Source organism: Salvelinus fontinalis, chromosome 6 (assembly GCF_029448725.1).
Source record: "Salvelinus fontinalis isolate EN_2023a chromosome 6, ASM2944872v1, whole genome shotgun sequence".
NCBI classification, from domain to species: Eukaryota; Metazoa; Chordata; class Actinopteri; order Salmoniformes; family Salmonidae; genus Salvelinus; species Salvelinus fontinalis.
This window is the reverse complement of record NC_074670.1, coordinates 35645833-35672694: the sequence shown is the minus strand read 5'-3', so window position 1 is coordinate 35672694 and position 26862 is coordinate 35645833. Positions and strand designations below refer to the sequence as shown.

Below are 26862 nucleotides of genomic sequence, written 5' to 3'. Positions count from 1 at the left end.
CTTAATTGTTACCAAATATCCAAACGAAGATTCAGTGAGAAAGAGAAAAATCCCCCACGCTTGCCTCAAAGCAGTGCGATGGCGCTGTCCCAATCAAAACAGTGCTGAAATGATCACCTAGGTGACCACACACACACGACTATTGCTTTAAATTAGTATAAAGGTTGGATATGACTTCAGGAGCTTCAGTCCAAGCAAGAATTTGATACATACCTTCAATTGCATTAGCCTACTTTATTCTAATATTTTCATCCTTCAGTTGATCATAACTAAGGTGAGTTTTCCCCTCGCTGCGCTTTTTCTAGGCCCAATGGCTGTTTCCCCGTCTCTTCACTCCGCTGCCGTCCACCTCTGCCACGCTGTTCTCAACACCAGTTTAAATCAATATAGCCTACTGTTTTCTAGAAATCGGGTACCAGAAGTCATCACAAGAATAGTAGACTAAAATTAGTAGACTAAAATTCAGAGAAATTCTAAAATTTTCCCAGACCTCACTTGTAAAAAAGGCTATTTTAGGCTTAGGGGTTAAGTTTAAGTTTAGGGTTAAGGGTTAAGGTTAGGGTAAGGTTTAGGGAAAATAGGACTTTGAATTGGTCCCCAAAAAGTTATCTCAAATATAGTAAGACAGCTGTGTATGTGTATGTACATGTATGCGTGAGTGAGTGCATTTGTGTGTCTGTGCTTGTACGCTTTTGCGCATGTGTATCTACGTGTAAATCCTGTGTTATGGTTCCCACCTGTAGGATGTCCTGGTTGATGGCCGTCTCCATGGTGATGGTCTGTTCTTGGGACTGTGACTGGGTCCCCTCCCCTGTCACCTGCTCTGACAGCTCTAGGAGCTGCTGGATCACGTCAGTCACCACCTCGCTGCCCTCTGACCCCGCCACACCCTGACCCGACTCCACCTCCTACGGGACAGCGAGGGAGGGTGTGAAGGTGGAGAGAATGGGAGGAGAAAAGGGAATACTGAGAATGGCAAAGGTGAGCTGATCTGAGCAGCGTAGAGCATTTTCAATCTTGGTTTGTTTCTTTGCAGTGCATCATAGATGAGCAAATTTTTTGGAAGCTTAGTTCACCTAATTAATAGTCTACATGAACACCTGATTTTCAAGGTCCCATTAACTTACAAAAACACAATGACATATTATGAAAATGAGAGGCTTTTTTATATTGAGCCCCACTCTGAAATAATTACATAAAAATCTGCATGTAGTGGTAGAGCTACAGGGAGGTTCCAGTGTGGGCGTGTGTGTCTGATCACTCAGCATCAAGCTAGCGGCAGCGCGAGGCAACAAACTGAACGCAGAGGTCAGAAACCGAATCAGGAGAAACTTCTAGAAGTTCACATCATCTGCATGCACTCACTCACCTGTGTGTTGGCCGATTCCTCTATGAGCAAGATGTGCATCTTGCTGATGTGGGCGTTGAGACTGCCCAGCTTTTTGAACACACAGCTACAGTCCATGCACGGGAACAGTGGTACTCCCGTAAGCTGAAGACACACATATGCAGGAAACAAAGTCAGTACACATACAACTGTGATTATCAATTAATATTAATGCGCTGTCAAAGGCCTAAATGCTTTCATTGGATATGATGCCGTTGGGAATTAGCTGAAGGCTACATTCTTAGCAAATTTCTATATTAAAAATTCATTATTTTACATTAGGTAAAAACAATATAAAAATACCTAATACCATGTCATTATAATTGAATACCAACTAAGATTTACAGTACACTGAGTGTACAAAACATTAGGTACACCTCCCACTTTTGCCCTCAGAACAGCTACAATTCATTGGGGCATGGACTCTACAAGGTGTCGAAAGCATTTCACAGGGATGCTGGCCTATGTTGAATCCAATGCTTCCCACAGTTGTGTCAAGTTGCCTGTATTTCCTTTGGGTGGGTTCTTGATACACAGGAAACTGTGAAAATAACTGCAACGCTGCTGGGTTTGACACTCAAACCAGTGCGCCTGGCACCTACTCCCATAACCCATTCAAAAGCCAATGAAGTCTTTATTAAGTGAACCTTTATTTAACTAGGCAAGTCAGTTAAGAACAAATTCTTATTTACAATGACGGCCTAGGAACAACTGCCTTGTTCAGGGGCACAACGACATATTTTTACCTTGTCAGCTCTGGGATTCGATATCGAAACCTTTCTTGTTACTGGCCCAACGCTCTAACCACTAGGCTACCTGCCGCCCAATTTGTCCTGCCCATTCACCCTCTGAATGGCTGGCACACATACACAATCAATTGTCACAAGACTTAAAAATCCTTCTTTAACCCATCTCCTCCCCTTCATCTACAACGATTGAAGTGGATTTAACAAGTGACAATAAGGGATCATAGCCTTCACCTGGATTCACCTGGTCAGTCCATGCCATGGAAAGAGCAGGTGTTCCTAATGTTTTGTACAATCAGTGTATACATTATACATATTTTATCTTCAGCCAAGACAGATATTACAAATATCCATCTTCTGATATTTTAAAGGGCCATCTAATATAAGGCAGCGATTAGGATAGAGAACAATTTCACGCAAAAACTTTGGGGTAATCTAAAAACAGTCCCACTTCCCTGTCCATATTCCAGATGCTTCTGCTTATGAAATGTATTCCCACTCACATTTGACTTTAATATATTCATGAAGTACGTTCATAAAGCCGAGGTCCTGACTGCCAGAGTATGTTGAGGGACACTCGTGAGAATCACATGCATTATTCAAAAACGTTGAACAGCTGCGGTTTGGGGCTTCGGGGGAGATTCAATCAGCCCCACTGCGTCATTGCCAGTTAGCACTGACGGACAAAATAAACGCTACGGACGCTCTTTAGACTCTCTTCCCCATTTGTTAAAAAAATTATAATAATTTGACGGGCTCCGTAAAAAAAATGTTTGGTTGATAAAACTATCACATGTATTTGTTGTGAGGGGTGTGGAAAATTGAAAAGCTAGCTGATTGAGTTGGCCACTCAATAAAAAAGGACAAAGCCTCACATTTGCATGTCCTCATTTGCACAGATGTAAGTAATGATGACTAGCGGACACAAATACGATGAAAGTAGCACTCAGGTCCAGAAGAGCGCACAGCCAGTCACTCAAAACTTCTGCCTATAAACACCAACTCCTCGACTGCAATCATCACACAGAATTACCCAGAGACTGCTTTTCATTTAGGCTCATTATTTTCCCATGGAATGTCAAATATGTGAAAATATCACAGATGTGTGCAATGTTGCTACATCAGTAATAGAAGCTTCTGTTTCATAATAATGTTCTATTTTATTTCTGTATATCTAACTGATTAAAGACAAAGGGGGGGGGGGGGGGGGTCAAAGGTCTGAAGAGACAAGACCCACCCCATATCAAATCCATTTCTTACCAATGACAATGTACGATTTTGTCTGTAATCAGAATGCATGCAGAGGCTTTTTTTAAATGAACAAGCTCTGTTGCAGACAGTGTAATAGAATGGTAGCCTTCTTTTCTGAGTGGTAAAGTCAGTCCCAAGAGCCTTAGACTCTACCCTAAATGGTATATACAGTGGGGTCCGAAATTATGGACACCCTTGATAAAGATCAGTGGTGGAAAAAGAACCCAATTATCATACTTGAGTAAAAGATAACTTAATAGAACATGACTCAAGTAAAAGTGAAAGTTACTCAGTAAAATACCAATTGAGTAAGTCTAAAAAGTATTTGGTTTAAAATGTCTTAAGTATCAAAAGTAAATGTAATTGCTAAAATATACAGCACCAGTCAAAAGTTAGGACACACCTACTCATTTCAGGGTTTTTCTTTATTTTTACTATTTTCTACATTGTAGTATAATAGTGAAGACATCAAAACTATGAAATAACACATATGGAATCATGTAGTAGCCAACAAAAGTGTCAAATAAATCAAAATATATTTTAGATTCTTCAAAGAAGCCACCCTTTGCCTTGACAGCTTTGCACACTGTTGGCATTCTCTCAACCAGCTTCATGAGGTAGTCACCTGGAATGCATTTAAATTAACAGGTGTGTCTTGTTAAAAGTTAATTTGCGGAATGTCTTTCCTTCTTAATGCGTTTGAGCCAATCAATTATGTTGTGACAAGGTAGGGGTGGTATACAGAAGATAGTCCTATTTGGAAAAAGACCAAGTCCATATTATGGCAAGAACGGCTCAAATCAGCAAAGAGAAACGACAGTCCATCATTCTTTTAAGACATGAAGGTCAGTCAATCCGGAAAATTTGAATGTTTCTTAAAGTGAAGTCGCAAAAACCATCAAGCACTATGATGAAACTGGCTCTCATGAGGACCGCCACAGGAAAGGAAGACCCAAAGTTACCTCTGCTGCAGAGGAAAAGTTCATTAGAGTTAACTGCACCTCAGATTGCAGCCCAAATAAATGAATCACATTGTTACTTGAACTGACACATCTCAACATCAACTGTTCAGAGGAGAGACTGCGTGAAATCAGGCCTTCATGGTCAAATTGCTGCAAAGAAACCACTACTAAAGGAAACCAATAAGAAGAGAGTTGCTTGGGCCAAGAAACACGAGCAATGGACATTAAAACGGTGGAAATCTATCCTTTGGTCTGATGAGTCCAAATTTGAGAGTTTTGTTGTCTTTGTGAGATGCAGAGTAGGTGAACGGATGATTATTTAGAATTCAAGGCACACTTAACCAGCATGGCTACCACAGCATTCTGCAGCGATACACCATCCCATCTGGTTTGCGCTTAGTGGGACTATCATTTGTTTTTCAACAGGACAATGGCCAAAAACACACCTCCAGGCTGTGTAAGGGCTATTTGACCAATGAGAGTAATGGATTGCTGCATCAGATGACATGGCCTCCACAATCCCCCGACCTCAACTGAATTGAGATGGATTGGGATGAGTTGGGACCACAGAATGAAGGAAAAGCAGTCAACAAGTGCTCAGCATATGTGGGAACTCCTTCAAGACTGTTGGAAAAATATTCCTCATGAAGCTGGTTGAGAGAATGCCATTAGTGGGAAAAGGCGTGGCTATTTTGAAGAATCTCAAATATAAAATATACTTGGATATATTTAACACTTTTTTGGTTACTACACGATTCCATTCGAGTTATTTCATAGTTTTGATGTCTTCACTATTATTCTACAATGTAAAACCCTAAAATGAGTAGGTGTGTCCAAACTTTTGAATGTATATACACATTTCCTGTAGACACTAGCGGACAACTTTGGAGGATCAGACAGGAGAAAGTTATTTGGCGATAACAATAAGAATTCCATCCAGCCTACTGATTAAAGACAAGGGCAACAGAGATGTGCCAGGTGATGTAGTTAGTTGGTTATTTACCTCAGAGTGCACTCTCTGGACGTGCGAGTGCAGGTTGCCCTTCTGCGAGAAGGAAGAGGGGCAAAAGATGCAGAGGTGGGGCTTCTCTCCCGTGTGCCTCACCATATGGGTCTGCAGCACCACTTTCTGGTTGAAGGCCTTGCTACAGTGGCTGCACTTGTACGGCCGCTCGCCTGGGTGGGAGAGGAGAGAGGATAGGTGGGAGAGAGAACACAACTCAATAGACCTGGGTGGTATAGATCAGTGGTTCCCAAATTGTAGGTCGCAGGTGGGGGGGGGGGGCTGAATTGTTAAGGAACTCAGTCAGGCTTTCAACTTACTCTTGAAAGTTGTCATAGTAGAATCCAAAAGGTGCAATTTCGAAATTTGGTATTGCATCATCGGTTTTCCTGTTGTCATGTCAGTTATTGCATACCTCAGAGAGCTATTTATAACTTGTAAGAAATTTCAAGATCAAATAGCCCATGTCAGCTAATGTGTTTTTGCCCATAGATTTTGGTGTAATGTTTGAGTCACTCAAATAACACATGAATACACATTAGACATTGCAAATTGTATGTAATTGCAAGAAAATTTGCTTTAAAACTGAAAAATGTTCTCTGCACCCCATGACAAAATGTGAGAGGGAGAGAGAGAGGGGAAGGCAGAAAAAGAACTCGAAAGGGATAATCAATGAGGGGCTGTGCGTTCTCTGGAAAATAAAGCATGACGTGTGTGTTCCACAACACTTCCGCGGAGTTGCATTATTTTACAGAGAATGCATAGGGCCCTGAGGTGATTATCTATTTTATACCATGGCTATAATTTAACATATTTGCCAGTAGCATGACGTGTGTGTTCCACAACACTTCCGCGGAGTTGCATTATTTTACAGAGAATGCATAGGGCCCTGAGGTGATTATCTATTTTATACCATGGCTATAATTTAACATATTTGCCAGTAGAGATATGACAACATCCACTGAAGTAGCTAGCAAGTTTACTAGCTAGCTAGAGTAGTTGCCTTGGTAACCAAACAAATAGACTTGCTAGCTTAGCTAACTAAACCAACATCCTAGCTTGCTATTATGAAAATCGAACTCAACATTGCCAATTATATTTTCAATTGAACTTTTGCTTTCAAAAGCAGCTAAACAAAATGTAAGTATGAACTTCATTGCCATTGAATTATACCGTGCAATTATACTGTGCATTATAGGGAAATGCACACTCTAGAATGCCATTCAAGCCCATCAGAAACAAGTATTCAACAATCCCATGGTGTAAAACTCAATATAAACTCGGTGGTTTGAGCCCTGAATTCTGATAGACCGTATACCACAGGTATGGCAAAACATTTAGTTTTACTACTCTAATTACATTAGTAACCAGGTTATAATAGCAACAAGGCTCCTTGGGGGGGGGGGGGGGGGTGATATATGGCCAATATACCACGGCTAAGGGCTGCACTCCACAGCCCTTAACTGTGGCCATATACCACACCTCCCCTGACCTTATTGCTTAAGTATACCTCGTTGGTATGGAGAGAAAGAGAGGGAGAGAATGGTAAAGAGATAACACACACTACTCAATACACCTGAGGGGGTAGAGATACACCTGAGGGGGTACAAAGGGAAAGGAGAGAGGACGGACACACCAGTAAATAGACCCTCTCCCAGCACACGACACACTTTACTGGTTGAAGTTGAAGTGTTAATATAATGCAGTTGATTTGCGAGGACACAAACATTATATTAAGCAGGAAATTCATAAGAGCCTTAAAAATCCAATTATAATCCGAAATTACTGTGAAATGCACTCATAAGCAACATGTAAATAGAGTCTGTTTTTGTTGTTGCTGGCATTCTATTAGAACTCCCCCTTATTCTGCCACCAACTTGCACACATCGCCCTCGTGTGGCAATGTTTGCAAACACAGAAAGGGGTCTATGTCTACATGGTTGTTTTACATTTTAGTCCCGAGATGAGGAGGAGGATTATTTAAGATACTGTTTGAAGAGGTAGAGTTTCAGATGTTTTGGGAAAATGGGCAGGGACTCTGCTGTCCTGGCTTCAGGTGGGAAGCTGGTTCCACCATTGGGGTGCCAGGACAGAGAAGAGCTTGGACTGGGCTGTGTGGGAGCTGCCCTCCCATAGGGGTGGGAGGGCCAAGAGACCTGAGGTGGCAGAACAGAGTGCTCGGGTTGGAGTGTAAGGCTTGAGCATAGCCTGAAGGTAGGGAGGGGCAGTTCCTCTTGCTGTTCCGTAGGTAAGCACCATGGTCTTGTAGTGGATGCGAGCTTCGACTGGAAGCCAGTGGAGTGTGTGGAGGAGCAGGGTGACGTGAGAGCACTTGGGAAGGTTAAAACCAGGCGGGCTGTAGCATTCTGGATATGTTGCAGGGATTTGATGGCACAAGCAGAGGCCAGCCAACAGCGAGTTGAAGTAGTCCAGACGGGAGAGGACAGTGCCTGGATTAGGACCTGCGCCGCTTGCTGTGTAAAGAGCAGCTCCATCTTGTCTAAGTTGAGCTTGAGGTGGTGGGCCGACATCCAAGTTGAGATATCTGCCAGGTACGCAGAGATGTCCGTCACCTGGGTGTCAAATATGGTGAGGGAGAAAAGTAGTTGAGTGTCATTCGCATAGCAATGATAGGAGAGACAATGTGAGGATATGACGGAGCCGAGTGATTTGGCATATAGAGAGAAGAGGAGAGGGCCTAGAACTGAGCCCTGGGAGACACCAGTAGAGTACGTGGTGCAGCCACAGATCCTCTCCACGTCACCTGGTAAGAGCGGCCTACCAGGTAGGATGCAATCCAAGAGTGTGCAGAGCATGAGACGCCCAGCCCTGAGAGGGTGGAGAGGAGGATCTGATGGTTCACGGTGTCGAAGGCAGGAGATTGTTCTTAACCTCCTAGACCTGAGGAGAGAGAGTCAGCTTTGGCAGTGCAAAGAGCCTCCGTGACACAGAGAAGAGCAGTCTTGTTTGAGTAACCTGTCTTGAAGCCTGACTGCTCAGGGAGATCTGAGTTTAGCTAAGCTGAGAAGCCCACAAGGACTAACCTGCCTTGCTTTAGACAACGAGGATGTAGAATCAGAGCAGAGGTGGATACTTAGCTGACTGGAGCCTGCAGGCTGAGCTTAAAGCCCCATAGCTCCACTTCAGCATATCCCCTTAATGTGCTGTTTGAGATTCAGAGCACAGGCCAACCATTTCCAGCACAGCATTAGTCATCCATCTAGCACACAAATTAACATTAAGATGAGGTGGCATGGGGGGGGGGGGGCTCAGTGAGGAAGAATAGCTGAAGCTCTGAATGAACTCAGGAGTCTGGGCTGGGAGTCTGCACTTAACGAGCACTTATCTCAGGTGATATGTCCGAAAGGAAAGCAGTAGGTGTATTGGTGAAGAATGGCAACTTCTGAAAATGTTAAGATTATTTCAAATCAAATTTTATTGGTCACATACACATGGTTATATGAAGACAGCTTGGCTGTCGAAACGTTGGATATTGGATTTTTGCATCTGAGCTCCTAGAGTGTGCGGCTCTCCTTTGTTTTCACATACACATGGTTAGCAGATAATAATGAGAGTGTAGCGAAATGCTTGTGCTTCGATTTCCGACAGTGCAGTAATATCTAACAAGTAATCGAACAATTCCCCAACAACTACCTAACACACACAAATCTAAAAAGGGAGGAATAAGGATATGTACACTACCGTTCAAAAGTTTGGGGTCACTTAGAAATGTCTTTGTTTTTGAAAGAAAAACAAAAAGAATTGTCCATTAAAATAACATCAAATTGAATAGAAATACAGTGTAGACATAGTTAATGTTGGAAATGACTATGGTAGCTGGAAACGGCTGATTTATGGAATATCTACACAGGTGTACAGAGGCCCATTATCAGCAACCATCACTCTTGTGTTCCAATGGCACATTGTGTTAGCTAATCCAAGTTTATAATTTTAAAACGCTAAATGATCATTAGAAAACCCTTTTGCAATTATGTTAGCACAGCTAAAAATTGTTGTACTGATTAAAGCAGCAATAAAACTGGCCTTCTTTAGACTAGTTGAATAGCTGGAGCATCAGCATTTCTGGTTTCGATTAAAGGCTCAACATGGCCAGAAACAAGGAACTTTCTTCTGAAACTCGTCAGTCTATTCTTTTCTGAGAAATGAAGGCTATTCTATATGAGAAATTGCCAAGAAACTGAAGATCTCGTACAACTCCCTTCACAGAACAGCGCAAACTGTCTCTAACCAGAATAGAATGAGTGGGAGGCCCCGGAGCACAACTGAGCAAGAGGACAAGTACATAAGTGTCTAGTTTGAGAAACAGACGCCTCACAAGTCCTCAACTGGCAGCTTCATTAAATAGTACCCGCAACACCAGTCTCAACGTCAACAGTAAAGAAGCAACTCTGGGATGCTGGCCTTCTAGCCATGCTGGCCTTCTGTACAGACCTCGCCTTCTGGATGGTAGCGGGGTGAACAGACAGTGGTTCGGGAGGTTGTAGTGCTTGATTATTTTGGCCTTCCTGTGACATCAGGTGCTGTAAGTGTCTTGGAGGGCAGGTAGTTTGTTCCCAGTGATGCGTTGTGCAGACCGCACAACCCTCTGGAGAGCCCTGCTGTTGAGGGCGGTGCAGTTGCCGTACCAGGCGGTGATACAGCCTGACAGGATGCTCTCGATTGCGCATCTGTGAAAGTCTGTCAGGGTTTTAGGTGACAAGCCAAATTTCTTCAGCCTCCTGAGGTTGAAGAGGCACTGTTGCGCCTTCACCACACTGTCTGTGTGGGTGGACCATTCAGTTTGTCTGTGATGTGTACGCCGAGACACTTAAAACTTTCCACCTTCTCCATTACTGTCCTGTCGATGTGGATAGGGGATCACTCCCTCTGCTGTTTCCTGAAGTCCACGATCATCTCCTTTGATTTGTTGACGTTGAGTGAGAGGTTGTTTTGCTAACACCACACTCCAAGTGCCCTCACCTCTTCCCTGTAGGCAGCCTCGTCGTTGTTGGTAATCAAGCCCACTACTGTTGTGTCGTCTGCAAACTTGATGATTGAGTTGGAAGAGTGCATGGCCACGCAGTCATGGGTGAACAGGGAGTACAGAAGGGGGCTGAGCACGCACCCTTCTGGGGGCCCAGTGTTGAGGATCAGCGAAGCAGAAATGTTTCCTAACTTCACCACCTGGGGGCGGCCCGTCAGAAAGTCCAGGACCCAATTGCACAGGGCGGGGTTGAGACCCAGGGCTTCCAGCTTAATGATGAGCTTGGAGGGTACTATGGTGTTGAATGCTGAGCTGTAGTCAATAAACAGCATTCTTACATAGGTATTCCTCTCGTCCAGATGGGATAGGGCAGTGTGCAGTGTGATGGCGAATGCATCGTCTGTGGACCTGTTGGGGGCGGTATGCAAACTGAAGTGGGTCTAGGGTGGCAGGTAAGGTGGAGGTGATATGATCCTTGACAGGTCTCTCAAAGCACTTCAGAATGACAGAAGTGAGTGCTACGGGGCGGTAGTCATTTAGTTCAGTTACCTTCTTGGGTACAGGAACAATGGTGGCCATCTTGGAGCATGTGGGGACAGCAGACTTGGATAGGGAGCGATTGAATATGTCCGTAAACACACCAGCCAGTTGGTCTGCAGCCTTGTGAGGGTTAACATGTTTAAATGTTAAATGTTAACGGCCACGGAGAAGGAGATCCCACAGTCCTTGGTAGCGGGCAGCGACAGTGGCGCTGTATTATGCTCAAAGCAGGCAAAGATGGTGTTTGTGTGCCTGAAAGCGAGACGTCGGTGTCCATAACGTGGCTGGTTTTCTTTTTGTAGACCACGATTTCCTGTCACATACGTCTCGTGTCTGAGCCGTTGAATTGCAACTCCACTTTGTCCCTATACCGAAATTTCGCTTGTTTGTTTGCCTTGCAGAGGGAATAACTACACTGTTTATATATTTCGGCCATATATTCATATATATTTCCACTCCTCTTTCCATGGTTAACCTCTCTTGGGTAGGGGGCAGTATTTTCACATCCAGATGAAAAGCGTGCCCAGAGTAAACTGCCTGCTACTCAGGCCCAAATGCTAGGATATGCATATGATTTGATTTGGATAGAAAACACTCTGAAGTTTCTAAAAATATTTGAATGATGTCTGTGAGTATAACAGAACTCATATGGCAGGCAAAAACCTGAGAAAAAAATCCAACCAGGAAGTGGGAAATCTGAGGTTTGTAGTTTTTCAACTCTTTGCTTATCCAAGATACAGTGGAAATGGGGTCACATTGCACTTCCTAAGGCTGCCACTAGATGTCAACAGTCTTTAGAACCTTGTTTGAGGCTTCTACTGTGAAGTAGGGGCGAATGAGAGGGGAATGATTCAGAGGTCTGCCGGAGAGCCGCGAGCTGACCAGGCGCGTTCACGTGAGAGAGTTAGCTTGCGTTCCATTGCATTTCTGAAGACAAAGGAATTCTCCGGCTGGAACATTGTTGAAGATGTATGTTAAAAACATCCTAAAGATTGATTATATACATCGTTTGACATGTTTTTACGGACTGTAACGGAACTTTTGACTTTTCGTCTGCACCTAGTGATCGCGCGTCATGAATTTTGATTACTGTGCTAAACGCGCGAACAAAAAGGAGGTGTTTGGACATAAATGATGGACTTCATCGAACAAAACAAACATTTATTGTAGAACTGGGATTCCTGGGAGTGCATTCTGATGAAGATCATCAAAGGTAAGTGAATATTTATACTGCCATTTCTGACTTCTGTTGACTCCACAACATGGCAGGTATGGCGGGTATGGCTTGGTTTGGTATCTGAGCGCTGTACTTAGATTATTGCATGGTGTGCTTTTTTCGTAAAGTGTTTTTGAAATCTGACACAGCGTTTGCATTAAGGAGAAGTGGATCTAAAATTCCATGCATACCAGTTGTATCTTTTAGCAATGTTTATTATGAGAATTTCTGTAAATTGATGTGGCTCTCTGCAAAATCACCGGATGTTTTGGAACTAATGAACATAACGCGCCAATGTAAACTCAGAGTTTTGGATATAAAATATGAACTTTACCAAACAAAACATAAATGTATTGTGTAACATGAAGTCCTATGAGTGTCATCTGATGAAGATCATCCAAGGTTAGTGATTCATTTTATCTCTATTTCTGCTTTTTGTGACTCCTCTCTTTGGCTGGAAAAATGGCTCTGTTTTCCTGTGACTGGGCTCTGACCTAACATAATCGTTTGGTGTGCTTTTGTCGTAAAGCCTTTTTGAAATCGGACACTGTGGCTGGATTTACAACAAGTGTATCTTTTAAATTGTGTAAAATACTTGTATGTTTGAGGAATTTTAATTATGGAATTTCTGTTGTTTTGAATTTGCAGTTTCACTGGCTGTTGACGAGGTGAGACGCTACCGTCCCACATACCCTAGAGAGGTTAAAATGTGGTTCGCGCTTTCAGTTTTGCGCGAATGCCGCCATCCATCCACGGTTTCTGGTTAGGGTAGGTTTTAATAGTCACAGTGGGTACAACATCTCCAATGCACTTCCTTATAAATACCCTCACAGAGTCAGCGTATAGATCAATGTTATTCTCAGAGGCTGACCGGAACATTTCCCAGTCCACGTGATCAAATCTTGAACCGTGGAATCCGATTGGGTCAGACCAGCGTTGAATAGTTCTAGTCACGGGTACATCCTGTTTGAGTTTTTGCCTATAAGACTGTAGGAGCAAGATGGAGTCTTGGTCGGATTTGCCGAAGGGAGGGCGAGGGAGGGCCTTGTATGCATCGCGGAAGTTAGAGTAGCAGTGATCAAGTGTATTGCCCGTGCGAGTGCTGCAATCAATGTGCTGATAGAATTTAGGTAGCCTTGTTCTCAAATTAGTTTTGTTAAAATCCCCTGCTACAATAAATGCAGCATCAGGATACATGGTTTCCAGTATACATCGAGTCCAGTGAAGTTCCTTGAGGGCCGTCGTGGTGTCTGCTTGAGGGGGTATATACACAGCTGTGAAGATAACTGACGAGACTCTCCTGGGAGATAATATGGCCTGCATTTGATTGTAAGGAATTCTAGGTTGGGTGAGCAGAAGAACTTGAGATCCTGTATACTGTTATGATTACACTAGGAGTCGTTAATCATGAAGCATACACCCCCGCCCTTCTTCCCAGAGAGGTGTTTATCTCTGTCAGCCCGACGCCTGAAGAAGCCCAGCCCGACGCATGAATAAGCCCTGTGGCTGATCAGACTCCGACAACGAATCCCGAGAGAGCCATGTTTCCATGAAACAGAGAATGTTACAATCTCTGATGTCTCTCTGGGAGGCAACCCTTGCTCTAATTTCGTCTGCCTTGTTGTCAAGAGACTGGACATTGGCAAGTAGTATGCGCGGAAGCGGTGGGCACGCCTACTGAGCCTGACCAGGAGGCCGCTCCCTCTGCCTCTTCTGCGGCGACGCTGTTTTGGGTCGGCTTCTGGGATTAGATCCACTGTCCTGGGTGGTGGTCTGAACAAAGGATCTGCTTTAGAAAAGTCTTATTCCTGGTCGTAATGTTGGTAAGTTGACGTCGCTCTTATATCCAATAGTTCTTCCCGGCTGTATGTAATAACACTTAAGATTGTCTGGGATAACAATGTAAGAAATAATACATCAAAAAAACAAAATACTGAATAGTTTCCAAAGGACTCGAAGCAACCATCTCTGTCGGCGCCATCTTAGCATCATACGAGTGTGTGTGTGTATGTGTGTGCGCGTCAACACAGCTGTCGGTAGCTGTGTGTGCCACTGTGGGTTTAAACAGGGTCACTCTCCACACCACTGGCAAGTTACACTACTGTACATATACAAAAGTATGTGGACACCCCTTCAAATTTGTGGATTTGGCTATTTCAGCTACACCCGTTGATGACAGGTGTATAAAATTGAGCACACAGCCATGATATCTCCAAAGACAAACATTGGTATCAGCATGGCCTTACTGAAGAGCTCAGTGAAGATGCATGCCACCTTTCCAACAAGTCAGTTCTTACATTTTTTACCCTGCTAGAACTGCCCCGGTCAACTGTAAGTGCTGTTATTGTGAAGTGGAAACGTCTAAAATCATCTGTCCTCGGTTGCAACACTCACTACCGAGTTCCAAACTGCCTCTGGAAGCAACGTTAGCACAAGAACTGTTCGTCGAGAGCTTCATGAAATGGGTTTCCATGGCCGAGCAGCCGCACACAAGCCTGATATCACCATGCGCAATACCATGCGTCGGCTGGAGTAGTGTAAAACTTGCCGCCATTGGACTCTGGAGCAGTGGAAACACGTTCTCTGGAGTGATGAATCACGCTTCACCATCTGGCAATCCAACGGACAAATCTGAGTTTGGCGGATGCCAGGAGAACGCTACCTGCCCCAATGCACAGTGTCAACTGTAAAGTCTGTTGGAGGAGGAATAATGGTCTGGGGCTATTTTTCATGGTTCAGGCTAGGCCCATTAGTTCCAGTGAACGGAAGCCTACAATGACAGTCTAGATGATTCTGTACCATGTATGGACAACTGTATGGCCCTGTAATAATTCTCAGGGCAAATGTGGCCTTTGCCTCCTGTGTATTAACTAGGTTGGTGGCACCTTGATTGGGGAGAACGGGCTAGTAATAATGACTGGAGCGGAATAGGTGGATTGGTATCAAAGAAATCACACACAGAGTCTCTAGGTGTTTGATGCCATTCAATTCGCTCTGTTCCGGCCATTATTATGAGCCATTCTCCCCTCAGCAGTCTCCTGTGACAGAATCCTTAGTTGGTGCAACAGGAGTCCTTGTTGAATATTTTTACTTGATTTTTTTAATTTAACTTTTATTTAACCAGGTAGACCAGTTGAGAACAAGTTCTCAAATACAACTGCGACCTGGCCAAGATAAAACAAAGCAGTGCGACAAAAACAACAACACAGAGTTACACATGGGATAAACAAACGTACAGTCAACAACACAATAGAAAAATATGTATACAGTGAGTGCAAATTAAGTAAGGAGGTAAGGCAATAAATAGGCCATAGTGGCGAAGTAATTACAATTTAGCAATTAACACTGGAGTGATAGATGTGCAGATGAGGATGTGCAAGTAGAAATACTGGTGTGCAAAAGAGCAGAAAAACCAAAACAAATATGGGATGAGGTGGGTAGTTGGTTGGATGGGCTGTGTACAGCTGCAGCGATCGGTAAGCTGCTCTGACAGCCGATGCCTAAAGTTAGTAAGGGAGATATTAGTCTCCAACTTCAGTGATTTTTGCAATTCGTTCCAGTCAATGGCAGCAGAGAACTGGAAGGAAAGGCGACCAAAGGAAGTGTTGGCTTTGGGGATGACCAGTGAAACATACCTGCTGGAGCACATGCTACGGGTGGGTGTTGCTATGGTGACGAGTGAGCTGAGATAAGGCCAGAGCTTTACCTAGCAAAGAATATAGATGACCTGGAGCCAGTGGGTTTGGCGACGAATATGAAGCGAGGACCAGCCAATGAGAGCATACAGGTTGCGGTGGTGGATAGTATTTGGGACTTTGGTGACAAAACGGATGGCACTGTGTTAGACCGCATCCAATTTGCTGAGTAGTGTTGGAGGCTATTTTGTAAATGACATTGCTGAGGTCAAGGATCGGTAGTATAGTCAGTTTTACCAGGGTATGTTTGGCAGCAGGAGTGAAGGAGGCTTTGTTGCGAAATAGGAAGCTGATTCTAGATTTAATTTTGGATTGGAAATGCTTAATATGAGTCTGGAAGGAGAGTTTACAGTCTAGCCAGACACCTAGGTATTTATAGCTGTCCACATATTCTAAGTCAGAACTGTCCAGAGTAGTGATGCAAGTAGGGTGTGGGAAGCGATCGGTTGATGAGCACGCTTTTCGTTTTACTAGCATTTAAGAGCATTTGGAGGCCACGGAAGAAGTGTTGTATGGCATTGAAGCTCGTTTGGAGGTTTGTTAACACAGTGTCCAAAGAAGTGCCAGATGTATACAGAATGGTGTCGTCTGCATAGAGGTGGATCAAAGAATCACCTGCAGCAAGAGAGACATCATTGATATAAACAGAGAAAAGAGTCGGCCCGAGAATTGAACCCTGTGGCACCCCCATAGAGACTGCCAGAGGTCCGGACAACAGGCCCTCCGATTTGACACACTGAACTCTGAGAAGTAGTTAGTGAATCAGGCGAGGCAGTCATTTGAGAAACCAAGGCTGTCGAGTCTGCCGATAAGAATACGGTGATTGACAGAGTCAAAAGCCTTGACCAGGTCGATGAAGACGGCTGCACAGTACTGTCTTTAATCGATGGCAGTTATGATATCGTTTAGGACCTTGAGCGTGGCTGAGGTACACCAGTGACCAGCTCGGAAACCGGATTGCATAGCGGAGAAGGTACGGTGGGATTCGAAATGGTCGGTGATCTGTTTGTTCACTTGGCTTTCGAAGACTTTAGAAAGGCAGGGCAGGATGGAAATAGGTCTGTAACAGTTTGGGTCTAGAGTGTCTCCCCCTTTGAAGAGGGGGATGAACGTGGCCGCTTTCCAATCTTTGGGAATGACAGATGATACGAAATGAGAGGTTGAACAGACTAGTAATAGGGGTTGCAACAATTGTGGCAGATCATTTTAAAGAGAGGGTCCAGATTGTCTACCCCAGCTGATTTGTAGGGATCCAGATTTTGCAGTTCTATCAGAATATCAGCTGTCTGGATTTGGGTAAAGGAAAAGCAGGGGGGGGGGCTTGGGCAAGTTGCTGCAGGGGGTGCAGAGCTGTTGGCCAGGGTTGGGGTACCCAGGTGGAAAGCATGGCCAGCCGTAGAGAAAAGCTTATTGAAATTCTCGATTATTGTGGATTCATCAGTGGTGACAGCGTTTCCTAGCCTCGGTGCTGTAGGCAGCTGGGAGGAGGTGCTCTTATTCTCCATGGACTTTACAGTGTCCCAAAACTTTGGAATTAGTGCTGCAGGATGCAAATTTATGTTTGAAAAAGCTCGCCTTTGCTTTCCTAACTGACTGTGTATATTGGTTCCTGACTTCCCTGAAAAGTTGCATTTCGTGGGGACTATTCGATGCTAGTGCAGTATGCCACAGGATGTTTTTGTGCTGGTCAAGGGCAGTCAAGTGTGGAGTGAACCAAGGGCTATATCTGTTCTTAGTTCTACATTTTTTGAAAGGGGCATGCATATTTAAGATGGTGAGGAAAGCACTTTTAAAGAACAACCAGGCATCCTCTACTGACGAGATAAGGTCAATATCCTTCCAGGATACCAGGGCCAGGTCGATTAGAAAGGCCTGCCCGCAGAAGTGTTTTAGGAAGCCTTTGACAGTGATGAGGGGTGGTTGTTTGACCGAGGACCTATAACGGACACAGGAAATTAGGCAGTGATCGCCGTGTCGATAAAGGGTCCAGGTCAAATGACAGGAGAGGTTCTGTAGTTGGTGTACTTAGTTTGCTAGCCAAGAGATGGGCCTAGCTCGAGGCTAACTGGTGATTGCTTCTGGACAAGGGCGATAGCAAAAATAGCCACTCGGTAGCAGCTAGCTAGCTGCAATGATCCGGTGTAATGGTCCAGAGCTTGCGACAGGAATCCGGTGATGTAGTGGGAAAAAAGCAGTCCGATATGCTCAGGGCTGATATCGCGCTGTGCAGTCTGGCAGGTATTATCCGGGCTAAAGCGGCTGGTGTCTGAGCTAAAGGTAAATGCCGTTAGCAGTGGCTAACAATGACTAAATAGCGAGTAGCTAATTAGCTGGCTAGCTTCTTATGGAGTTTCCAGTTATACGTTTTTTTTTTTAAATAGCAGATCCGTACCACATTGGGTGAGGCGGGTTGCAGGAAGGTATATTTAATCAGAATTTGGGGGGAAAAAAGAGATTGAAATATTTTGAAATGTATACAAAAAAACAAAAAAGAAAACGGAATATTTACACAATTTTTACAATATTTAAACAAACACACCTTACTACTACGCCATCTTGGATATCTTGATGAGAGGCAAGGATCATTCCCAATCATGGTGGAGACCCCTGGTGTCCAACAGTGATACACCACACTGACAAAGGCCATTATTTTATTTCATGCTCTCCATTTAATTCCCTTTCAAAATCAACAACTCCAAATCCAAATCTTGTATAAAGCAGAACAAGCCTCGGTCGTGAATACAAATTGAAACAGGGAGGGACTCATTTTCATTTGCAAAATGTTTTTTTGATGCGTGCCATAATGAACATGACCCAGCTGTCTTTTACTTACCTGTGTGTATTCGTGTGTGTCGAACAAGCTGGCTGGGCTTTTTAAACGTCTTGCCACAGTGCTGACAGCTGTTGGTGAATCCACTCCGATCGATATTCTTCTTGTAGTTTCTGGAATTCGAACTGAGTGGCCTAACGGAAAAAACAAGTGCAGAGAAACAGAAATCAACCCAATGTGGAAACAGTCTTTGGTCAGGTTGTTCTTTTGAAACACAATTTAACTGCTGGTCCTCCAAATGAAAAATAGGAAACAGAAAGACACAGAGAGATAAGAGCACTCAATACACTTAGTAATGTGTTGCTAAACAAGCACTTTGGACAAAAGTATCAATCAACCCGAGACCCTCTGCTACTGTCCCCTCGCTCTCTAACCTCATCTTGACGTGGGTCTTGGTGTGCTCCTTGAGCTGGCCTGCCATCTTGAACTCCTTGCTACAGGTCTTGCAGGTGTACACCTTGGCCCCAGACAGCTCTTTGCGATGCTCCTCCAGATGCAGCATGAGCTGACTGTGGAGAATGAACTCGTCGCCACACTCTGTACAGATCAGATTCTAGAGGAGAGAGGGAAAGAACAGGGGGGGGGGGGGGGGGGGGGAGAAATGAGAAGATGAGGTCACAGACGAGAGGAGGATGGAGAAGGACCACAATTCAGAAGACACACGTGAGTCGATCATACAAGCGTCTTTGCAGTTTAGAAAGCTGTCACCTATATAAATGATATGTATTATCATTATTATTATGAGGATGGTTGCGACCTGATGTGAAAAGGTTACAGATGTTTATTGATTAATTGAATTAATAAGATAATTAAAAGTAGTAGGCTAATCCACCAGCTACAAATTACATTTTTACCTTCGATAAACCATATTTCCCAGCAGATTCAAGATAATAAAAAAAATGTAATGTTTGAATGGGTTCAATCATATCACTGATTGACAGACCTCCTCCTTCTCATGCAGCATGATATGGGACTTGAGACTGGCCACGCGGGAGAACTTCTTGTGGCACACCGGGCAGGTGGGGTTCGAGGTGGCGTGTGTGGACTTGTGGAGCATGAGGTTGAACTCCACGTTAAACGTCTGAGCACACTGGTCGCACCGGTGAAGCTGGAAGGGAGCAAGAGAGAAAAGACAGTTCATGAGTGAGCAAGTTAACGAGTGTACGCAAGTGAGTGACTGTGTGGACTGCAGGTAGCCTAGTGGTTAAGAGTGTTGGGCCAGTAACCGAAAGGTCGCTGATTCTAATCACCAAGCAGATTGGGTGAAGAATCTGCTGACGTGCCCTTGCAAGGTACTTAACCCTTATTGATCCTGTAAGTCAATCTGGATAGGACCGTCTGCTAAATGACTTAAAAGTTCAAAAATGGTGACTGAGTCCTATAATAACAGTCCGGCCAGTACATTTTCTCTCCTGTTATAATTTTCAGTCAAATGCCAGTTGGTCTGTTTGGCTGAAGGTCTTATTTCCTGGGTATATTTCTAATATATGTATTTATTCAATACCTCATTTGCATTTGCTCTCTAGTGCCACTACATTTCCCTCATACACTGGGCTATTTGTCTTAAGAGGATGTTCCCTCTGTCTGTCTGTCTGTCTGACTGTTTGCTCACTGGCCTGCAAAGAGGCTCTCCCACTCTGACAGCTGAATAATGAAGAGTAAACACAAACTTAAATCCACTCATACTGTATCTCATACTGTATCTCTGTGGACAAGCTACAACTGTCATCTGAGGACAACTCATCCGTGTGTCAGGCAGAAACATCAGTAAAAGGACTAGGCCTATATGCTGGTACTTTTTTTGAGTTCTTCACCTTAATCAACAATGGATGTAACATATATATCTAATGTTTTCACATGCAGCACACCATTCACACATATACAAAATCAATCATGTGAATGAAGGACATTTCTATCCATATCAAATGAGATCATTATGGTAGGTCTGTACTAGCCTGGTCCCAGATGGGTTTATGTTTTTGCTTACTCCATTGTCATTGTCAAGCTAAACATTGGCATGACAATTCCAAAAGGAGTTGGCGAAAGAGACTGGCACCCAGGCTAGGTCTGTCCAGCCTATGTTGTGTCAAACAGCTTCGTCTGGCCCTTTGCACTGTGCTTGCCTTGTCGTTGGCCTCATGGTCGCGCTGGTGCCTCTGTAGCTGGCTCTCAGTAGTGAAGCTCTGGGAGCAGACAGTGCACTTGTTGTCCTTGGAATCCCCATGGCTGTTGTCCTGCTTGGCTCCAGATATACCCTCTGTTGACAAAAAGAGAGAGGGAGACAAAGACACTCATATTACCATGGTATTCATAATTAGGTTACTTAAACGGTACCTGCAATTTCCCTGAGCCTATTTCCCGGCAGATTCCAGACAGTAAAATATTAGGTTTAGGATTTGCAGGGTTCTCCCCAGGATTTTTTTAATAGGGTGGTGCTGCTAAGTCTGGTAACGGGAGACCCGGAGGGTACAGCTTTTGAACTCCTGCAAATGCCATTTCATGTAATCTAGAGAAAATAATGGCCTTATATGATAACACAGTTTTGAAAAATATATATATATATTTACAAAGTGGTGCAGCCAGTCCACAAGGTGGCACAGCGCCTCTTACATTCTTTGGGGAAAACCCTGGGTTTGTTTGCATTTTTCAGTCTGATTGATGTGTGGAAAGGAGATATTTCGAACTAAACTAATCCAGATAACTAACAGCCAAGCAAAGTAATAGCCTAATAATCACATTTATTGTAATTTTCATATCTAAACTAAAAAGAAGGTTAAGACAAGACAGTAGAGGTTGCAGGTAGCCTAGTGGTTAGTGTTGTGCTGGTAACTGAAAGGTTGCAAGATCGAATCTCCGAGCCGACAAGGTAAAAATCTGTCATTCTGCCCCTGAACAAGGCAGTTAAGCCACTGTTCCTAGGCCGTCATTGAAAATAAGAATTTGTTCTTAACTGACTTGCCTAGTTAAAGAAAGGTAAAAAAAAAAAAAAAAAAAAACAGAGCATCCACCAATATGTTTTGGTCTTTATCTGGTAGCCAAATCAGGTAATGGGCACTGTTACATAGGGTAACAGATATGAGCCCGTCCCAAAACACCAAAACCCCTTCCCCTTGGTACTAGCCTAATCTTTCAACGTTTGCAAGTCTGGATAGGTAGCCTACGCAGTGCAGTGGTGATGCTACCACCATATTGATACACCTGACCAGGTCAGACTGACCTTACAGATCTGCAAACATTGAAGGATTAGGGCCAGGGAGCATATATGGAGTTCAGTTTCAACAGTATGCACAACTCTCAAAATGATTTGTTATTTAAGTCTATGAAATGAGTGAACACCAGGGGCCACATGAAATGTCAGGGGCCGAATTTGAATATCAGGGGGACTAGGAGTTCTTTCTGGATTGGGCCTACCTTTTATGACAACTGTTGCACTCAACTTGGTCATTTTGTATATGTATAGGCCTGTATATTTCCTGGAACTACTACATGTGCCCAGCTCATTGATATAAAATTAGAGGTACACAAGTTGTTTTTGAAATAGGTCCCTGTAATTATATCTACAGCCATTGTGCATGTTGCATGTAATGATCATATGGGCGGGTCATATGTCGTGGTGGTAGTAGGTTACAACATCACGTGACTCCAAGTTTACTGTGACATAATGTTTTTTCTATCAATATTTGCCCATAAAAGGGTTTCCACCGCAATTGACCAAAAAATATCCCACCTTGTCTAGCGTATTTTGTTTTGTCAACATTGATTATGAACCATTTCATGTGTCTGAAGGTATGAACTCTGCCTTCCTGGTGTGCCCGGAGAGCAAATCAAGTGCACTATAAGCCTAACGCTGACCAATCGGATGGCTAAGATTAGTGTCTGCAGTAACATAGCAGGCGCAAAAGTAAGCTACAGAAAAGTCAATACTGTGAGATTACAAAACTTTTAAAGCCATTACTAGAGACTGTCAACGAATACATTAAAGAGCTGATGTTTTTATGAGTGAGAACTTGTTTTTACTCCACACTGTCAACACCTTTTATTCAACACTTTTATAAGCCATAAAATGTGGGTTCTTCCTACTTCCACTACAACCAGCAGTAAGTTGTAATGAATGAGTAGGAAAGTGTATCGACAGACTTGCATTACTATTAGCAGCTTGGGTCTTTAATTATTTTTTATAACAAGGAATATTTCACTCTCTGTTCATAGGAGTAACATGAATTTGTGCATGAAGCAGACATAGCGCAGGGTGACTCTAGTTTCAGCATCAACTGGAAGACTGTCACTTTTCGGTCAGTGTCATAGGAGGAAAGGGAGAGCGTAGGGACGTTGAGAGGCAGACCCTAAGTCTTCTGCCCTCTCTCTCCACTGAGACTGACCAGATGCAGGCACCATCAGCCCAGTAAAATAAAAAGCAAATTATTGAAATGTATGCTCACTAAGCTGTACCTCACAAGTAATACAACAACTGACTATTACCAGTGTGATCCTATAACTTCTCAAATTTTGAAATAAAAATATGTTTTTTCTTTTAAATGGTTCAAGCAATGTAGTGATAATATATTGGGCCTATAGGCTAGTGCACAAACCTCATTGCTACACTGCTGTTTTTAAAACGTCAATGTTGCATAGGCGTGCTTTTTTTTAAAGTCATGTTCAAAACAAATCTGAGCGATAGATCTCACCTTGCATTTTGACACAGAAAAGGTTGGTGACCACTGCACCAAACAAACCCACTGAATATTACTGGTGTGTAATCATCTAACTGTTGAACGAAAACTAGCGTTTCTATTGGACCGGTCAGCAAATGGGGATGAACCTACCTGAATCTGACCAATAGAAACGCTAGTTTTAGAGTAAAAAAATTTCACAACTGATGGCCTAGCTGCTTGAACATACTTTACGCTAGCTAGTTACCTTGGACGAGTTAGTAGGCTGTCATAAAACTAAACATGACAAAATACCCTAACCTGTACTTTAGCTAGCTCTTGTCTAACTAACGTTACTACTCTTACGATACTAGCTAGCTAACTACCAATTTACTTAATTCTGGCATAGGGATATTCTTCTTTTTTATTACACCTCTTTGCTGTTAGCTCAGGTGTATCTAGTTAGCAACGCGTTAGTTAGCTATAGGATAGCAACAAACTTAGCCACATGCAGAAAACCCATTTTCTTCTGATCACTATACTTGGATGCTAACTAGCTAAACTGTTAGTTAACTAGTTAACGGTTGTAGTTATAATTCGCAAATGTGGCTATCGTATCGAACTGCAGCGAACCGAGAGACTGGATGGTGAAACACTACTTTCCTGATGGTTTGGCTAGCTGAGTGAAATCTAGCTAGCGGTCTTCTCGCACACACAAATTCAAAACAAAGGCTAGCCTGTTAGCCAAGCACCAACATGCTAACACATGAGTCAGAAAAACACTAACTGACGTTACCTAGCCAAATTCCCTATATTTGACAGGACTCTACGGGAGCTGTTGCCTCCCTGAAGTGTAAATTAGACTGAATCTGGATAAGTAGAGCCACCGAAATGTTATTAATATCATTCCGCCTCAATCACTACTTTACAGCACAAAGCAATGGACACCCGCAATACTATATCCGGGGACTATATACACTATATTCAAGTGAGTTTATCTCTGCTACGCAAGAGCTTGTTCATTCATTATGAACTTGTGTAAACAGCATGGTCGCTGCCTTTTTTATTTGTGACATTTTGGAACTGATTACCTGTTCCGTCGTTGGTTTTATCCCTCAGTTTGCGAGGCCGGCCCCGCGGCATAGTTCCAGGTTTCAGGGCGGGTGTACTGTGAACGATTTGGGTTTCAAAATGGCGACTGCCTCACGACGAGCACCTCGCGGACACAGAAATCAGCAAACACGTGAACTCTTCAGTGTGGTAGTAGTGCACGTCTAGCTAGGCTACTTGTTGTGAGGCTCCGATGCATGGAGGAGGGAGACATCTAGCGTATATGTATGTGCGTTGTCGCAAGGAGGAGCAGGAGTGTCATCAAATTCTTAATAAGAATAGGGAATAAAGTCTATTAGATTTTTTGGGTCCAATGACAGCATACAATTAGGACTTTTATAAAGGAGGCACAATTCCTTTTCATAATCTTGCAAGAAAAAGCAAGAATAGGCTACTATAGGATGGGGGAAAGCAATATTGAATCATTAATACATGTATTGCGATGTAAACTCAGCAACAAAAAAAAGAAACGTCCTCACTGTCAACTGCATTTATTTTCAGCAAACTTAACATGTGTAAATATTTGTATGGACATAAGATTCAAAAACTGAGACATAAACTGAACAAGTTCCACAGACGTGACTAACAGAAATGGAATAATGTGTCCCTGAACAAATGTGGGGTCAAAATCAAAAGAAACAGTCAGTATCTGGTGTGGCCACCAGCTGCATTAAGTACTGCAGTGCATCTCCTTCTCATGGACTGCACCAGAGTTGCCAGTTCTTGCTATGAGATGTTACCCCACTCTTCCACCAAGGCACCTGCAAGTTACTGGACATTTCTGGGGGGGAATGGCCCTAGCCCTCACCCTCCGATCCAACAGGTCACAGACGTGCTCAATGGGATTGAGATCCAGGCTATTCGCTGACCATGGCAAATCACGCACAGAACAAGCAGTATGGCTGGTGGCATTGTCATGCTGGAGGGTCATGTCAGGATGAGCCTGCAGGAAGGGTACCATATGAGGGAGAAGGATGTCTTCCCTGTAACGCACAGCATTGAGATTGCCTGCAATGACAACAAGCTCATTCCGATGATGCTGTGACACACCGCCCCAGATCATGACAGACCCTCCACCTCCAAATCGATCCCACTCCAGAGTACAGGCCTCGGTGTAACGCTCATTCCTTCAACGATAAACGCAAATCCGACCATCACCCCTGGTGAAACAAAACCGGGACTCGTCAGAGAAGAGCACTTTTTGCCAGTCCTGTCTGGTCCAGTGACGGTGGGTTTGTGCCCAAAGGCGACGTAGTTGCCGGTGATGTCTGGTGAGGACCTGCCTTACAACAGGCCTACAAGTCCTCAGTCCAGCCTCTCTCAGCCTATTGCGGACAGTCTGAGCACTGATGGAGGGATTGTGCATTCCTGGTGTAACTTGGGCAGTTGTTGTTGCCATCCTGTACCTGTCCCGCAGGTGTGATGTCCTGAAAAAATGTCCTGAAAAAGGGACATTTATTTTTTTGCTGAGTTTATATAGGGATTGATTGTTTTGATTGTTATAGGGCCATATAAACAAGGAATATGTACCTGTTCATAGTTGTTTATTAGGAACAGAAACTATACGGATGCTGTGAAACAAAGAAAATTGTGTCTGTCATTGTATGTTGTCATTACGATCACCGCCTAACCTTGTTGTATTCCCTTCTTCCCCTTTCCCTCTTCCAAAGGACCACAATGGAAATAAGCTGTTAAGCTTTATTGTGTTATCCTTGGTGATTTTCTTAAATTGTATGTGGAGGCGGCACCAGCTGGAGTGCCCTTATGTATGGACTTTAGAAATAGTCAAATAAATTCAATCAATCAACGGTCTCTATGTGACCTGGCACAGTAAAATAAGTTTCAAAGGTTACTGGCTAGAGAGGTATACTACGAAAGAAGCTAGATTTCCTCAGGCGTTTATAAAGCTAGCCAGCTTCATGTAGCTTCACATTCCCGCTCAGGCTTCATCTGTTCTACGATGGTGAATATTTCTCGTCAGCCTGCCACTTGTATCTGGGCGCGCATGTTGCAAGTGGCTGGTCGCACGCCGAACTCTGTCCTACACAATATAAATATAATTACTATTATGATGCATAATTGCCATGGTTTACTATTGTGATGCATAGTTGCCATGGTAATTGTCAATATCCAGTCAATGAACATTATGGACAATGCACTAATACTACAGATTCAAAATTGGCCAACAAATGCTTACAGCGTTCTCATTATGACAGAATGATCTCCCAAGCAACTATGGCATTCCAAACACACAAAAAAATGGAAATATTAGTTTTTATTATTTAACCTTCATTTTATCAGGGAGTCATACTGAGATCAAGGTCTCTTTTACAGATGAGCCCTGAATTAAATAAATTACAGAAAATACACACATCAAAATATCAATACAAAATGCAAGCAGAAAGAAATACATGGTCGTGAAAAAAAAAACATGAATCAGTAACAAGGTCCTCAAATTTAAAAACACTTAGAAGCTTGTTCCATACATA

At 43.4% G+C, this 26862-nt stretch overlaps 1 protein-coding gene across 1 annotated transcript in view; it reads right to left on the bottom strand.

Moving 5' to 3' along the window:
• LOC129857764 (zinc finger protein 236-like) overlaps positions 1–24544 on the bottom strand; it is a 96782-nt gene extending 72238 nt beyond the window's left edge. Inside the window, exons 1-8 of the mRNA XM_055926308.1 lie at positions 24355–24544; positions 20738–20871; positions 19558–19722; positions 18989–19167; positions 18618–18748; positions 5350–5522; positions 1370–1492; positions 738–908 (exon numbers count right to left, since the gene is read on the bottom strand). Of these exons, the coding sequence (XP_055782283.1) occupies positions 738–908; positions 1370–1492; positions 5350–5522; positions 18618–18748; positions 18989–19167; positions 19558–19722; positions 20738–20871; positions 24355–24406 (1128 nt within the window). The 5' untranslated portion in view covers positions 24407–24544. The remainder of the gene's footprint in view (positions 1–737; positions 909–1369; positions 1493–5349; positions 5523–18617; positions 18749–18988; positions 19168–19557; positions 19723–20737; positions 20872–24354) is intronic.
• Between the last annotated feature and the right edge of the window lie 2318 nt (positions 24545–26862).